The sequence below is a fragment of the Physcomitrium patens genome, chromosome 10 (assembly GCF_059467195.1).
Source record: "Physcomitrium patens ecotype Gransden chromosome 10, ASM5946719v1, whole genome shotgun sequence".
NCBI lineage: Eukaryota > Viridiplantae > Streptophyta > Bryopsida > Funariales > Funariaceae > Physcomitrium > Physcomitrium patens.
The window spans coordinates 14591205-14607138 of record NC_143419.1 but is presented as its reverse complement, the minus strand read 5'-3'; the positions used below and the strand labels follow the sequence as shown (position 1 = coordinate 14607138).

Genomic DNA, 15934 nt, shown 5'->3' with positions numbered 1-15934 from the left:
CCTATGTTGTTTTAATATATGTTTCATACAAAGGAACCAAACTTGGTTATTTTTTAGGCCTTCTAGTCAACTTGACTTAAGATTAGACACATCTATTGTTTACCGCTATGTACAATTGTATTGATTGCTTGTCAATTTACTAAGGTGGAATGAATCCCTATAGGATCTATGGAGGTGATGCCTTTGATACTAGCACCATTGACTCCCTTCCATGTTTCTTGAGTTGTACTATGTTCAGAATTAGATAACATGTAACTTTGTAATTAGGAGACTGATCCAACCTATAGTTGGTGTAAGGCCTGCACTATGTGCTCTAATATCATGTGATTTTCAAGAGTATATATTAATTAGAGAGAGAATATATTAAACCATTTTACTACATATAGTTCTTACTTAGTACTATTCATAAGGATTAGTTCATTAACTAATCCTAATTACATATCTATGAGATAAATGCAAAATGTATGTAAAAGGATTAGATTTAGGATTTCATTTGATTTCTATACATTTGGAAAGACATTAATTATGATTCTTTATTAATTATTACAAATAATTAAAACTAATACAAGTCTTAATTACTTTGTATCAATTCTAAATTTACTTATAATAAAAATTAAATTGATGCTTATTGCATAAAGACAATTGCTACATACATTTATCCAAATCAACATCATGCAATGAAAGCAAAGTATTTATCACTATCCAACAATTATTGCAAATTTCCATGTGAACAATGCCTAAAAAAAATCGTTCATGTATTAATGATCAAATAATCAAAAGCTATATTTACTAGAACTATAAAACTTTAAAGGTTTTCAACTAATTGCAAATGCTTATTGTATAGTGATGCTAGAAGTAGTACAACATTTCGAAGAGAACATAAACAACGCACAATTGGGACGACAACTTCGCTCTTTTCCGTCGTCATGTGCCAATCGTAGACTTCAACAAGGTCCTTGATGATGAGGCTGAGTTTTGCTTGGCTGGATTGGAACTTTACCCTATTCTAAGAAATCTGGTTGGGTTAAATGCCTAGCTCCTTCTCAACATTGTGAAACATACTATGCAATTTACAACATACAACAGAGAAAAATCACTTCAGCATAGAAACGCAGAATGGTCACATGAGGGACACTACATTACTCTGCGTTTCCATGATTTAGGGTTCAGGGATTTAGACATGGAAACCTGGTCACATGAGTGACACGTTAATAACGTAGTTAATATGTGAGGACGATTTAGGATTCTACAGGAATCGAATAAACACGTACTCATGTTGACGTGCGAATTTCTATAATAAAATGTGAGTTCTCCAGTGCCAAGAGGTTTCTACGTCTCACTGATATCCCGACTAAACCCATTGATCAAATTCACGTGGCTGCCTATTCTGTTAATAACAAAAGGAACATTTTGTCGCACTGCTTACAATACTTTGCGCATCGTAATGAAGCAAACCATCGACCAATACGTAGGAATCGCCCAATGACCATATGTTTCATTATTACATAACGCACCACAACGAGTTATCGAATTCCAAGAACTCATCGACAAAAATACTTCTACATTCAGCATACTTTGCACCTCTCTGCCTCTGCGTTCAAGAAATCCTCGAGATCAAAAGTTCAACTTGAACAGAAGTCATGATGCACATTTATAGTAGCTTCTCAACAAATTATCCACTTGTACTCCTCTCTCAACAAAATCACAGTGACTCGTGTGAACTCCTTTCAAAAGAATCTAATTGATTCATCCCTAATGTACCAAGTTCATCAGAAGGACGACCTCGATAAGTGAGATCAAATACAACCTAAAAGACCTTCCATTCAACTCAAAACTAAATCTCTGACTCCACCATTCACTGAGTCAGTGAGTGTTTCCTTCCTTACGCTATCAGATTCGACCTCCCCGTTCTCCGAGTGCTTTGAATCGTTTGTAACTGCCACTCCTAATGTTGCAGAGCTTTTAGCACCTTTAAAATATGTTGAGTAAGGGAACAACTCTTCACAACGTGCCGACCACTCTGCAATTTGAAATGTACAAAAGTAAGAACCTAACTGCATGCTTATTAAGTTACAAACTCCTTAAGTACATAGCTCGGGAAGGTGAACTCTATCAGAAGTAGATAGAAATTACAGACAAGTCAAGAACTTGACATTTTCAGAGCACTCAGTGCTGCTCATAGAATACACATCACAGAAGATCGTAACACTGTTCTACTTAGCTTACTTGATGCTGTTTCATCTTTAAAGGCCTCCAAGAAGTGATGTACTGCTATGCAATCCTTAAGAAACCATTCGTTGGAGGTGTCCATTGCTGCTAATGAATCCCTGGTTTCCAGAGTCCTATGATAGCACGATCAGGATTGCGTACGAGAGTAATACCTGATAATCGTACACTAGTAATTGACTTAGCTAAAAATTGACATGGAATTTTCTCCCGCACTAGAAGATAATTAAGCATACCTTTCAGCAAATTCTACAATTATCTTGATTGCATCTGACTTTGCATCCGGGCACAGAAGAAGGTGAGCTTCTGCTGCAGCAACTCTATGCTTCAAGGAATCTGTAATATGCACCAGAATTAGAACTTTCACTGTTCCTCAGGTTTGAACACGAATAATGTATTCAGATGCTACAAAACCATCTGATATAACGTTGACAGCAGATGAACCCAGCATCTTCAGCTGAACATAATGTAGAAAGCATAAAACAAATGAAGTACAGTCACAGTCAAACTGACCGGAATGAGCATCCAGGAAATCTCTGTTAGCATCCAGAAGAGATTTTTCTCCCAGCTCCCTGTAAAATGAACATTGATTACAAGTCAATTTAGCATCATCTTCGAAACACACAGCCAGAAGTTTGCAGTAAGACCGATTGGTTGTCCAACCAAATTCTGTGAACACAATGGTAACTAATAACTACGGTAAATATTAGAAAATACTCCTCATAGTCGCACACACATGAAACAACAAGAAAGCTTACTTCAGTGACCCTCTCTCCAATGCAATAACGTCATGAATAATCTTCTCAGCATGTGTATCTGGGCTTGGTAGCTTGTCCAATGACTCAAACAAGCGTATCTGGTATAAAAAATCACAACAATATACCGTTATCAATAAAGATACTCATGAGAAACCAGTGGCTTGACAGGCATCAAGAACTCTGGCGAAACGGCAAAAAGGCCTCCATGAAAATTAAAATATACCCAATGCCCCTAAACCGTAAAACACGCACACTAAACCCCACATTTCTAATGCATATAAACGAGAGAATTGAAGAAAACCAACTCACCAGACAAAGATGTACATCGGGGCTGTTTGGGTCTAATGCCAGCTGCTTCTTTACGGCCTGAGGACCCACAGCACATAAAAGTCGGCCATTAGGTACAGATATTCTGCTAAGGGTTAACGAGAGTTTAACGATATCGAACGCAATTATGTAGTAAGACAAAATCCCCAATTTAGAACGATTATTTATAACTAATCAGCACCATTTTTTAGGTGAATAGCTGTAAGACAACTGAAGTACCTGAAGAGCGAGCAGTTTCTTGTTTGTGCGGAAGTACACTTCGAAGGCAAGTAGATGGGTTTCAAGAGCATCTGCTGAGTGCTCTTGCAAAAGTCTCAAATATTTAAGTGCTTCGCTTAGAGGATCTTCGACCTGTACATAAGAATATATGACAAATATTTGATGTCCAAAACAAAAGAAGCGTACTATCGTATTTGTAGAAACATATGGAAAAGCTGCAATATAAACAAACAATATAATCCGGAAACGCATAACAAGCTTCAAATTAACAAATGCTGCCCAAATGCATGTATATGGAGAGAATTTACACACATTCATCAGTTTGTCACCATCTGGGTCTGTATCTACAGGTCGAGATGTTTGTGTGCCTTTCTTCCCTCCCTTGCTTGCGGCAGCAGCAGCAGCAATTTCCTCCTCCTTTGCCTTTTCCTCCGCTTCCTTGCAATGACAAGGAAGAGATAATACTTAAGTCATGACATAAACACCCAAAAAACTAATGACCTATAACAAAACAAAATGAGTGTACTAGCCTACCACAGTATACCTGAACCAATCGAATGCAAGTTGATCGTTGAACACGATCTTCCTTGGGATTAGATCGCAGTCAATTATCAGAGATGCAACATCTTAAGATGATCCGACAATAACTTAAAAACCATCATGAACAGAAATAGTTAGCAACTTTCTATCGCTCAAGAAATTAGTACATAATACAGTCAAGTCAAAGTTGACAATTGTCTGGTTTTGAGACTCTAATACGAAAACCTATAAAACAACATTAATCATTATACCTTTTTAGCTTTTGCTTCTGCTTTGCGAAGTTTCTGACGCATTTTCTTCCGTTCTGTAGCTGGCAACCCTGCTACAGCAGCTTCATGCTGTTCTGCTGCTGCCTTTGGAGGTGAATCATGGAGTTTAATATAACACCTGAGAAAAAGACGAATATGGGATGTTAGAAATATACTGATACATTGTGTAGCTCAGATTATTCGTGGGGATACACTGCAGGAGTAGGATTTGGAAGACAAATAAGACCTAGAGAGCAAGAAAAAAAAAATGGGACTTATAAAGGAGGCAGTCCTATGCTCCAAGTAAAGAAAAGCAGACAATGAGTGTGAAAGAAACTCTCTCATACACAACAGTGCAACAAATCTAAAGAATAGTACCTGATGGCGGAAGTGGCGGCCCTAAAAAAGAAACGGTGGGAATGAAGATGATCCTGAAAGCGCAGCATCCGGATGTATGCTCGTAAAGTCATTTTGCGTAGGCAATAAGTATGAAAGTCAAACTGATCCTCAACCATGTCATTGTAATGTTTTTCGACAGACAAATACTTCTTCAAAGCCTTGCCTAGGTTCCCTTGACGGAAATGACTGTCGCCAGATGCCAGCTCGTACCTGAAAAACATCAAATAAATCAGATATCTCTTGCCTATAATCACATGATCAACAAACATCTATAGAGCGCAAATCGCTTCTCCCCAATTTTTCAAAGATTTTACAAAATGCTCACCACATGCATTGCATGTCGAACAAGTTATTGTGCTGATCACCATCCTTTGTGAACAATACAGCAGTTTTCTCAGCAAGTTCGACCTATGGCAAAATCAGATACACTAGTTTAGTACAAAATGTCACAAAATAGTTCAACTTACAAAAGGACACACAAACAAAGAGAATATAAACAGAGCCAATCATACGCACCTGGTCAGCTTGCAGCATGCGTTTCACACATTCACTGTTCAAAAACCGGTCAGCAAGATCCATACTTCGTGCCTCATCAGCCAAAGCTGCAGCAGCAACAGGGTCCCCAGCATGCTTCAATATCCTTCCCTGTCCAAGTGCAGAAAGTAATGCTTCCAGCACTAAATTAAATAGTCAAAAACGAGAGAGAGAGAGAGAGAGAGAGAGAGAGAGAGATTAGTTAAAACAAAAAGAAAAAATCAAAACCAAACATCAGGGTCTCCAGGATCGGCACCTTCACAAGGTACAAGTCAATAACTGTTGGCGTGTGCTCAATCGCAAGATTGATATAGGAATGGGCCTTTTCATATTGTCTTCTTTTGTCGAAGTGCTGAAATATATCGCAACACACAAAATATGAAACAGATTTCGCTCCAAAAAAAAAGGCAATACCAATCATAGATGAAATTCATCGGTTACGGTTAAAACCATTGGAACCAGACAACACACCTGAGCTAGAAGATAAAGAGTCCACAGGTATGTTGATGGAGCCTCAATATCAGAACTGAACACAGAAATACGGCAGTAAATTACCTTCACAATAAATACTGTTAGCATTGCTTAATCCTACCGCTAAACTCTTCCTCGCTCAAGTGGAACTCTAGTGGGAACAAGCACCCAAATCGACAGCAAGGACTTTACACAGATGTAAGATAAATTCTCGACTCCACGTGGATTATGGTACCATAATCAAGCATCGTTTGTGGCCTAAAAAACTATGAAGAAGATTGAGATTCATACAATTTTCCGGAGGACGATAGACAAGGCTTAACTGCAAATGCTCCAGGAACTGCACTAACCACTGGTTCGCTTAAAGATGTATTAGAAAATAAAGCCAGTCATTACCTGCCAGAAAATGTCTTTGTAGACTGAAGAGATTGCGATACTTCAAGAAAGACTTCCTCCATAATCTCCACCTGCAAACGATAACTTTATCATCAGTGGAAGAAATATCACGATCGCGTTTACACATATTAAGGCGCGAACGATACATATACAAATAGCACCATCAAAGAAATAGGTAGGAGCAATGCTACATTGTGAAGCTGTCCGCATTCAAATTACATGTTTTTAATTCCACGAGGACCGAACACAACTACCATATAATAAAAGATAATAATTGATTAGCAGCTAGGTTACAGAGAATTCCGACGAAATTAGATTAACATTGGAGATATAGTTCCGTAAAAACAATACCTTCCGAGGATTGCTATAGAGCGGACGAAGGTCTGTAAAGAGTGAAGGTACACCCTGGAACAAACATTAACGCTACATAAGAAGCAACATTTCTCCACTACCAAAATACCCCAAAAACGAGTAAGAACCTAGTAAAAGCGTGATTCAATCATTTTACCACGAAGAGTACACACGAACGAGTACGAAGTTTAAAACAAATCAAGGGAGGAAACAAACCTTTTTCAGAAATGGACGAACATACAAACTAACTGCTGCTTTAAAAGCATCCTCTTCCAAGAAATCCAGGGGAATACGCTGCACACAAGACCCAAATTCTTTTTAGAGCCAGTACACAAGCCCAATCACAGAATAGCATTCACATGTGTTCATAATCTCCATATACACGCCCAAACAATTAGTAAAATAATTATTCACAGGTACCAATAGTGTAGACTGTCAGAGGCCATCAGCTGCCACCAATAAGCAGAGCCTTCCGTACATACTCTAGATGCTAGCTACATATCTCCATATCGTCAAGACGAAAAGTCTGGACAGAAATGCCCTAAATATGAAATATCTGAGATTTCAATGTCTGACCTTGGCAGCAGCCGAGCGAGGATACTTCTCGCGAAGATCATCATAAAGTTTCACTAGCTTCTCCACCTGCTCGGAAGTATACGCTTTTCCATCTGATATCAATCCAAGACATTTCTGCAAGCCTTCGTAGTAGCTGCACTCAAAAGTAACATTTCAATAAAAATAACGGTCATGAAGAAGTATAAAATAAGTAACTCAGTAATTAAAGTAAAATAATACTCCCTTCAAGTAATTAACATCCAGACATGAAGTTGAAACAGTAAACTTGAGTGCATTCACAAAGCAACGTACTGATAATTGTCAGGGTTGACGACAAGAAGTTTCCGATAAATCTCCTCAGCTTCAGATAAACGATTTGTCTGCAAATATAACGATGCCCGATGTTCTCGAAGTCCCAATTTGTCCACCTGCGACATGAACCGACGAGATGCTTCCGTTGTGTGAACTTTTCACACGTGATCCAAATGAATAGTTCTAATGATAAATTCGTAGAATCAAAAACATTTGAATAAAAGTTCACCAAATTCACAGAAGCACTGATTAGTCTATTCAATTCAATATACTCAAAACAACTACAATTCAAGAAGGTTCTATAATCTGAAACATTAAAATTTTGAACGTATACAGCTATATAAACATAGAGCAAAAACAAACCTGTTAAAAAATCATTCAGGGTCGATTAGAACACTAATAGACTTACAATTTTTCCTTCCTTCTTTGCAAGCTCTTCTAATGCTTTCTCTGGATGCCCCGCTTCTTCCAACAAAGTGGCCTAATTTCACAAAGAAAACAATGCGCAGATAGAGGAAAACACGATTAACACTGTCACAATCTCGTGAGGCATAGTCTCTCCTTCTAATTTCGAAAACAAAAAGAGACAAGGGAAACACAAAATTGACACTGTTATATATCAAAGACCAGCTCACCAGAGGACTTGTGGTGCCGTCGTTACCTTATATAGTAGCATTTCGCCGTGTTCATAACGCTCACTTTCAGGGGGAAAGTCTTCTTCCAAGGTTCCTTCATAGGCGTCTAATATATTTACAGCCATCGCAGGCCTAGTACAATTCCAGAGTTCAATCATTAATAAAAATCAAACGCCAAGTACCCCACGCTGCTAGTTCAAATGCCTCCACACACAAAATGCAAATTCGTAGTGGTTTTAAGAAGCATTACTGCTGATTAACGTGATGCGCAATGGCGAAGCCAATCCAATTGTTGCGATGGCTAGGCTTCAATGTTAGCAACTGTCTTCTAGTCTCAACAAACCCAGGTAGCTCTCGCATTTGTGCCTGCAATGTACAAAATGTCATTCCTTACACATCAAGGTCCCTAATAGTAAAGGAGAATGAGAAAATTTTACTGGTACCTCCATCTACATCTAGTGAGGAAGAAATCAAAAACCAATGATGCAGACTAGGACACAAAACCTGAAGCAGCGATAAATCCCTAAGAATTTGGATATTCTCTGGATCAATTCGAAGAGCACATCGATAGCACTTAATAGCCTCCCGATAATCCCTGTCGGAACGGTAAAGAAGCCCATAGACATGCCAACACACATGGCTCTTCAAATCATTCTGCGCACACAGAAGTGATAACATGAAGATCGATCGTCGACGAAATTTGTCAATTAAAAAGAAATGAATGATTTAAGGATTAAATGTGCTAGTTTCAAAATAGCGTGTATTTCAAAACTTCAACTTGCAAAAGTATTCAATACGTACCTTCAAACCTTTACGGACCAGCTCGTAAGCCTCAGGTTTCCTGTCCATGCAGTTGAGAGTCAAACCCTTCATCGCAAGAGTTTCTGCACACGTCACATGCACTAATTATGACCGCTCAGGTAACAGAGAAGATTTGATTGATGCGTCACAAAACCAAGTATGAAACCAGTAGGCTCTTAAAATGAAGTAAGCGATATTCGCATGGATGCCAAATCGAACTGAACAACTGAAGATACTTAAATGTTGTCAAAAGAAATTAGATTACCTCCATGCTCAGGAAACTTCCGAAGAATTTGATCTGACGCCTTCAGCCCCTTTTTGTACTGTTTCGTTTCATATGATTTCTGGACTCATAAACCCAACAAGCTAAACGTCAACGACCACGCTGTTCTTCAGACTTTAAATTTCTAATCGAGTTATCATGAAACTGGTAATACAACATGCAAAAGAGCCTCATGATACATAGGAGCCACTTTGAAAGAGATAAAGCCATCTCTCCTGAACACCAGTCTGATCGTTCCTCAAGCCCTGACTTTTTCATTTCATGCCTTAATTAAGGGCTTGAGGAACGATCATTCTTGATTAAGGGCTTATAATTCTCGGGAGCACTCTCTTGCAAAACAAAAGTGAATCCAGAAATTTAATGTGACTTGAATCCCCAAAAAGACTCTTCTGGTCAACCTGGAACTACACATGTCTTGGAATTCGACAGAGGACACAACACAAAGAAGCAATTTGAGTGCCATAAAACTAACTCATCCAAGTACAAACGAAAAAGTATAAATAAATAAATAAATCTTGACAGCATCCTAATTCTCACATTATAACCCAATTTAAGTCAAATTCTTGGGATCACGGTCTCGGGCCATGGACTCAATCCTAGACTTCTAATTAACCAAACATGATTGAAAATGCCAATTCCACCGTAGAACACACCACGTCAAGCCCATGAAAAATGTAAATGGCAATCTCGACGGCAAATTTTCATTCCTTTCCTCCAGCATTTGCTATTAGATAGGCCTAAAAAGTGATCCAATTATAATAAGCAAAACTTTTTCAACTGAGCTACTGGCAATTTACAATGTGTCGCAGCTGCGATAAGACTCAAAAAATCTGAACCGAAAACCAGACACCACGAGTATAGAAACTCCACACACTGCTCTACACCCGCCAAAATCTCTTTCCAAATTGTACACACATAGAAGAAGGAGGACGAGGAGGAGAGAAGAATGAAAATCCTCTTCAAAATACAAGAATAAAAAATAAAAAATAAAAATAAAAATAAAAAATCCAACAATCTCTCCGACACCGAACACAAGCTAAGAAAGGTCCACATACCACGATGAGCTTGAAGAGATTAGCCTCCTTAGGAGGCAATACTGGACCGCCCATTGCTGCTGATTGTTGCTCCCGAAACGAGAAACCGATAGAGACAATCAATCAGTCAGCCAGTTCGGCCGTGGTATGAATCCGTCTAAGCGCTCCGCCGGGTTCCTACGAACATCACTCACTGCATTGGAGTCGCTCGCCCGCCGACTCATGCCTCGAAGACTTGCGCCATCCCTAGCCTATTGATGTACAGACCTCAAGCTCATCCTTCCTCTCTCTCTCGCATTCCCTCGCACCATCGCCACTCCCACCCCGCGTCCTTTAGGGCTGACTTGGGCCTCGCTTCTTCCCCGCACCAATTATACCCGGATGTATGTACTGCCGGTGTCGTTCGCACGGTTTCAACCCAACGGGCTCAATCAATACCCGCGTATACGGGTATCTGGTTGCCCCAACAATTATGTTAATGTCTGGAAGTTTTAGTCACTGTGTTGTGTGTTGATGTACAGTGAAAGAACTAGAATGTTCTAATTTAGATAAAGTTGAAGTGTCTTTAAAAAAATCATGTGGATGTGTTTTGATTGTTTGAAGTGAACTTGCAAAAATAAATAAATAAATAAACCTGGCTATGTTAAATAAGTTATGTGGTTTTATCATGTGATTAGTGTTGGAATAAATTGTATACATTTAGTCAAACCAAAAAAATCAATATATATATATATATATATATATCTTCGATTTAGAGAGGATTATGCAACTATACAAAATTGATGTCGGTGTTTATTTTAGCTAGTTAAAGTGGTTTCTTCAATTCTAGAATCAATGATAATGCACAATTCTAGTTTTGGTTACTTGATTTATATCCTCAAAACCAACACAACGTACAATGATTTGGTTGTCGTTATCAATTCAGAAAGAGAATTGGGATGATAAATTTATAAAATCCTGATTTCAACATAATGTTTCTGTATATACAAAAACTAGCTGAGAAACTCTGATAATACATAAAATAGTTGAAAAGAGTTTTCATATTGAAGCTTCTAAGTAAAATACAAATTAACAAAATTAGTCATGTATGTATTCTTCTGTATGCATAAAAACTGTGCTTTGAATGAACGTGTAATTTGACTAATTTTGATTTAAAGTTAAAACATGCATACACATATATCACAAATAGATATAATTTTTAGCTTATTTTATAATAAGGATGTTTTTGTGTATTAAAAAATCTGTTAACATCACTATAATAGTTAGGCTCTAAATATATAACTTGTCAAAAATACTTATCAGCGGTCCAATGAATACTCTACAAATTGTGAATATTAACTTAACCATATCCTGATTATAATCTAATATGAGTTACAAGGGTATATTATTTTTTATTTCATTCAATTACAGGTTACATATTTTTACAAATAATACATTGTAAGCCTCTCTAAAAATAAGCTTAAACTCCAAATTATCAAAAATATGTCTTTCTTTCGTCATATTAAATAAATACTAATTAGCTTTATTATTAAATAAAATAAAACGAAAATTTATTAGTTTTGTTCATTTATTTCTTTCAAGATTATAAGAATTATATCAATAAAAAGTTACAAACAGAGTTTTTTCGTGACTAAATTTTATATGCCATAAATTCCGATTAATTTTTTTGTATGTTCATCCAAATATTGTAAGATCAATTATCAAGATGTTATTTATTATTATTCTTTTTTTTTTTTTTTATCTTTCTGTTCCATGGTTTATCAAAGAATAAAAGTCTATTTTTTTATAAAAATGTCTATAAAATTATTATTGGAAATTTCGCCAATCTATTCCAAGAAAATTAATTTTTTGATATTTTTAGACCATAAAAAACAAATAAATATTTTATGAGAATGTGTATGTGTGTCTATGTGTATATATATATATATATATATATATATACAAAGTGATATAGACGTACATTCCTGTTGAAAAATAGAAACAAAAATAAGAATAAAAATAGAAGTATGTAATGTTGATGTAATAAAACATTGTAAAAGCTATTAAACTATTATAGAAATACCCGGGAACTTAGATATTTGTTTCAAAGATCTGGTGGTGCTTGAAAACATTTACATGTGTTATATATATATATATATATATATATATATTAATTCTTCTAAATATGTGTGGAAGGAAGATTAATTCCCTTTTCAATATTATTTAGAATTTTTTATGTTGTAATTAATAGTAACTAATTATTTTATTGTTTTATTATAAATAGTATTTTCATTTAATCTTCTTTCTTGATGTTTTCTGAGTTATATACTATTTTCGTTTGCAAGTTTTATTCGGAGATGTGTTTTAACACAAAGTTATTCATTTTTTTTTTACTGATTATGAAAATAAAACTATAAACAATTGTAAAATCCACAAAAAACAAACAATGTTTTTATATGCTCAGAATATTTGATATGTTTTTAAAAAATTGTGATAATTTATTTTAAACCACATTTGAAGGCTGTATAAAATGCTGCAAGAATCTATTAAAAAATTTGCTTTGTTACATGGCAATCCTAAGAAGTATTTAGAAATTTCCTATAATCTATAAGTCTTTAATATAATTATCATATAAAATTATTTATTATTATAAAATCTAACAGTAATTTAAAACATTAGTTTTGTATTATAAATATTTTACTAATTTTCATAAATATGTATTTAGATATATTATGGAAGAATATGATAAAATCTTTAGTAGTAAAACTTTTACTATGATATAAATTTATTAATTAAGTATTTATAATGCCTCTATATATAACTAAAGAAATACATGCATATAAGATATTGAAAAATTAAACAAATATCTTATATAAATAAAAAATAATAATAATAATAATAATAATAATCATAATATACACATAGAAATATTACATGGCAACTCTATATACTTAACAAAGAATTGTTTAGTAAAGATTAATATGAAGTCATGAAATCAAACCAAGTTTTTTTCAATTCTGGTTGAATCGAGATTAGAAAGAGACTGCAACACACATGTTGAGACGATACGATGGTAGTAGAAAGTATTTAATAACGGGAGTTGGTACGGAATGGGAAGACAAAAGCTAGCCCTAATGGCCATGTCGATTTGGCCCTAAACCCGCCACGGTCATGGGCCTGGTGCGCGTGTTGTGCCACGGCGAGCTTGGTCGCGCTCTCTGTCTGTGGCTCGCTCGCTCGCAGGCGTCGAGACTTAGACGCCTTTCGACCACGCCTCCCGACCTTCTGTCTCTAAGGGCATTTCGGTCGAAGCTCGTTCTCGCTTGTGGTCCGTTCGCTTCTCGTGACTCGGGCCAAGGGTAGAGCGGCCGTCGTCAAGGTTGTGGTGCTCTCTTACGGCGGTCATCTGCTCGCCGATCTCACTCCGATCTCTTCGAGTTTGGTGAAGAGTTTGCCGCCATGGGCCTCACATTCACCAAGCTCTTCACCAAGCTGTTCTCCAAGCGGGAGATGCGTATTCTTATGGTAGGTCTTGATGCAGCTGGTAAGACGACCATTTTGTACAAGCTTAAGCTCGGGGAGATCGTTACCACCATTCCCACCATCGGTACGTCCTGCGCTCTATTTGTGGCGTTTTCCGTCAGGGATTTGCGCGCATGGCTTTGTCTGCGAGCAAGGGTTTGACGTTAGGGGTGTGTGTGGGACATCATTTCGGGTTGGAACTAGTTGTGGCTTGATGTGGATGCGACATGCCGCTTGGTTATTTTTGCTTTTATGTTGCAGTGATAGATCTGCGCTGTTTGGTTTGGTTTTGTGCGTGTGTAAATCGGGAAGTGTAGAAGTGCACTGTAATTTAAATATATGAGAAGTTGTTAGGCGGATGTTTTTAGTGTTTAGTATTTCGTGCGAAGTTTACAATACTTACGTGAAAGTCCTTCATTAATTGATTAAGGTGCAGATCCGAAATATATACATACATATATACATGTGTGTGTGTGTGTGTGTGTGTGAGGATTACGATCTTGCTCTTCGCTTCTTATTTTTGCTTGAGAATGATTTTATGTATCGCTCTTCTTGTGAAGGTTTCAACGTGGAGACTGTGGAGTACAAGAACATTAGTTTCACAGTGTGGGATGTCGGAGGTCAAGACAAGGTATACCATTCTTTGGTTGTGTCTTCTCTTGTTTATTTTATGTCCTGGTAGGATTATATATTCACACCTGTCCAGCTGTTTTGTTCCACGAATTGTATTTAAATCTGTAACCAATTTGAAGAGATACATTGATCCTGTTTTCTTTAATAATGGATATCGCAGATCCGGCCATTGTGGAGGCATTACTTCCAGAACACTCAGGGTCTTATCTTTGTGGTGGATAGTAATGATAGAGACCGTGTTGTGGAGGCCAGGGATGAGCTGCATCGAATGTTGAACGAGGTATTCACCCCATTGAACTTCTGTTTGAGCAGGTTGATTTTAGAATGTAAAGGGCATGGATGCATTCCACCCGCCTCATGAGAGGTTGGTTGGGTTTTGTCTTTAATATAAATTTATTTTCTCTTGTGTTCTAGGATGAGCTACGGGATGCTGTCCTCCTTGTGTTTGCCAACAAGCAAGATCTACCGAATGCAATGAATGCTGCTGAGATCACCGACAAGCTTGGTTTGCACTCTCTTCGTCAACGCCACTGGTATAATCTTCTTCTCTATTAAATTTAATTCGCGTCTCGCGTTTCCTACCCCTCGCCTGCGTCTGTAACTAGTTTGGTGTCTAGAGCACTTGTTTGTGTTGTCATTACCGTTTCATTTTCGGAAGCGAACTTATGGTTTATGTTCCCGCCGCGTTTAGGTACATCCAGAGCACTTGTGCCACTTCTGGTGAGGGTCTGTACGAAGGACTTGATTGGCTTTCCAGCAACATTGCGAACAAGGTATGCTTGATTTGACTATGTCTGCTTGCATTCCATGATAAACGCGTATTTCCGTGCATGTCCTGTCTTTTACAGTGTTAGTAACCGCAATAATTTCTGATATGTTACAGGCTTAAGTGTGGAGCATCGAAGTGCCGCCTCCTCTCGTTTCACTAGCTTTTTTGCTGCCTGCATTACGACGGCACTATTCCACTTGAGTTTTGTACTTGCAGATTTGCCTCGTCTCTTTGTCTCTCTCCATGCCTTAGATGAGTATAATGTTGTCAATGAAATCTGCGCGTCTTATACACGTATCTCATTATTGATTGCATTGTTACATCCTTTAGGGGCCTCTCTTTTTCATTTTTGCAACTGTTCTTCATGCGAAATGGACATTGAGGATAATTCTTTAGTCTTATTCATATCTACAAGATAATTTGCTTCAGAAAGTTCTTAGACAAGCAGCAGTCGTGACTCTCCGGTCAATTCTGTGCATGCTTGCAATTCTAGTTGTGGATTAGCGTTAGTACGATTTATGAAATGACGTGAGTTCATACTTGGTATTATGCTTATGGATTAAGAAGTTAATATGCGGTGTGAACGGGATTTAAGTAATGTTTTGATTGATTGCTAATGTTCAAATATGACAATGTAGTGTATTATCTAAAACATTTGATGTTATCAATCATTTTCCTATTTTACTAAGAACACAGATGGTACTCTCAGATACCCTCTCGTTAGTAACAGAATGTGCATAAAACTAAGTAAATACGTAAGTAGAGTATATATATATACATATAGTCATGATGGATTATACAGTAATGTGATGCATTTGTTCAAATACAATACCAGCCAAAGAAAAGTATGAGTCAAGTATCATACCATCCGTGAAATTACAAGTTATTCCTACAACTTATCCAAGCAAGGTTGTAGGGTTTAGGGTTTACAAGTTCTTGTTG

The 15934-nt window shown here is 37.0% G+C and overlaps 2 protein-coding genes across 4 annotated transcripts; one reads left to right on the top strand and one right to left on the bottom strand.

Annotated features, from left to right (window-relative positions):
- Window positions 1-1621: 1621 nt before the first annotated feature.
- Window positions 1622-10404, bottom strand: LOC112287880 (N-terminal acetyltransferase A complex auxiliary subunit NAA15). Of its 2 annotated transcripts, none has more exons than XM_024531475.3 (26): window positions 10111-10404; window positions 9038-9116; window positions 8773-8855; window positions 8476-8625; window positions 8222-8337; window positions 7998-8103; window positions 7746-7817; window positions 7337-7452; window positions 7046-7178; window positions 6686-6763; window positions 6470-6523; window positions 6119-6189; window positions 5723-5777; window positions 5508-5603; window positions 5234-5362; window positions 5043-5125; window positions 4697-4927; window positions 4322-4457; window positions 3843-3968; window positions 3531-3662; window positions 3294-3350; window positions 2985-3082; window positions 2740-2798; window positions 2463-2562; window positions 2227-2327; window positions 1622-2020 (listed from the first exon to the last, which is right to left on the bottom strand). In XM_024531475.3, exons 1-26 carry the CDS (start codon window positions 10162-10164, stop codon window positions 1824-1826), a joined length of 2712 nt encoding a protein of 903 aa, XP_024387243.1. In that variant the 5' UTR covers window positions 10165-10404; the 3' UTR covers window positions 1622-1823. The 2 variants fall into 2 exon arrangements, with proteins under 2 accessions (XP_024387243.1, XP_024387242.1); XM_024531474.3 differs by having other exon boundaries at window positions 2227-2342; window positions 10111-10383.
- A 2958-nt stretch (window positions 10405-13362) lies between these two features.
- On the top strand, window positions 13363-15529 carry LOC112288008 (ADP-ribosylation factor 2). 2 transcript variants are annotated; one of them, XM_024531744.3, is made up of 6 exons: window positions 13363-13675; window positions 14151-14221; window positions 14384-14503; window positions 14638-14756; window positions 14915-14996; window positions 15107-15529. In XM_024531744.3, exons 1-6 carry the CDS (start codon window positions 13528-13530, stop codon window positions 15110-15112), a joined length of 546 nt encoding a protein of 181 aa, XP_024387512.1. In that variant the 5' UTR covers window positions 13363-13527; the 3' UTR covers window positions 15113-15529. The 2 variants fall into 2 exon arrangements, with proteins under 2 accessions (XP_024387512.1, XP_024387511.1); XM_024531743.3 differs by having other exon boundaries at window positions 14915-15149.
- Window positions 15530-15934: the final 405 nt, after the last annotated feature.

Bases quoted from the DNA above. Each gene is read 5' to 3' on its own strand.
- LOC112288008 (XM_024531743.3), top strand. From the start codon at position 13,528: ATGGGCCTCACATTCACCAAGCTCTTCACCAAGCTGTTCTCCAAGCGG. The intron at 13,676-14,150 runs GTACGTCCTGCG...CTTCTTGTGAAG, and splicing joins TACCACCATTCCCACCATCG to GTTTCAACGTGGAGACTGTG. The intron at 14,504-14,637 runs GTATTCACCCCA...CTTGTGTTCTAG, and splicing joins TGCATCGAATGTTGAACGAG to GATGAGCTACGGGATGCTGT.
- LOC112287880 (XM_024531474.3), bottom strand. From the start codon at position 10,164: ATGGGCGGTCCAGTATTGCCTCCTAAGGAGGCTAATCTCTTCAAGCTC. The intron at 3,083-3,293 runs GTGAGTTGGTTT...TTTTTATACCAG, and splicing joins CCGATGTACATCTTTGTCTG to ATACGCTTGTTTGAGTCATT. The intron at 2,799-2,984 runs GTAAGCTTTCTT...TTCATTTTACAG, and splicing joins TTGGAGAGAGGGTCACTGAA to GGAGCTGGGAGAAAAATCTC.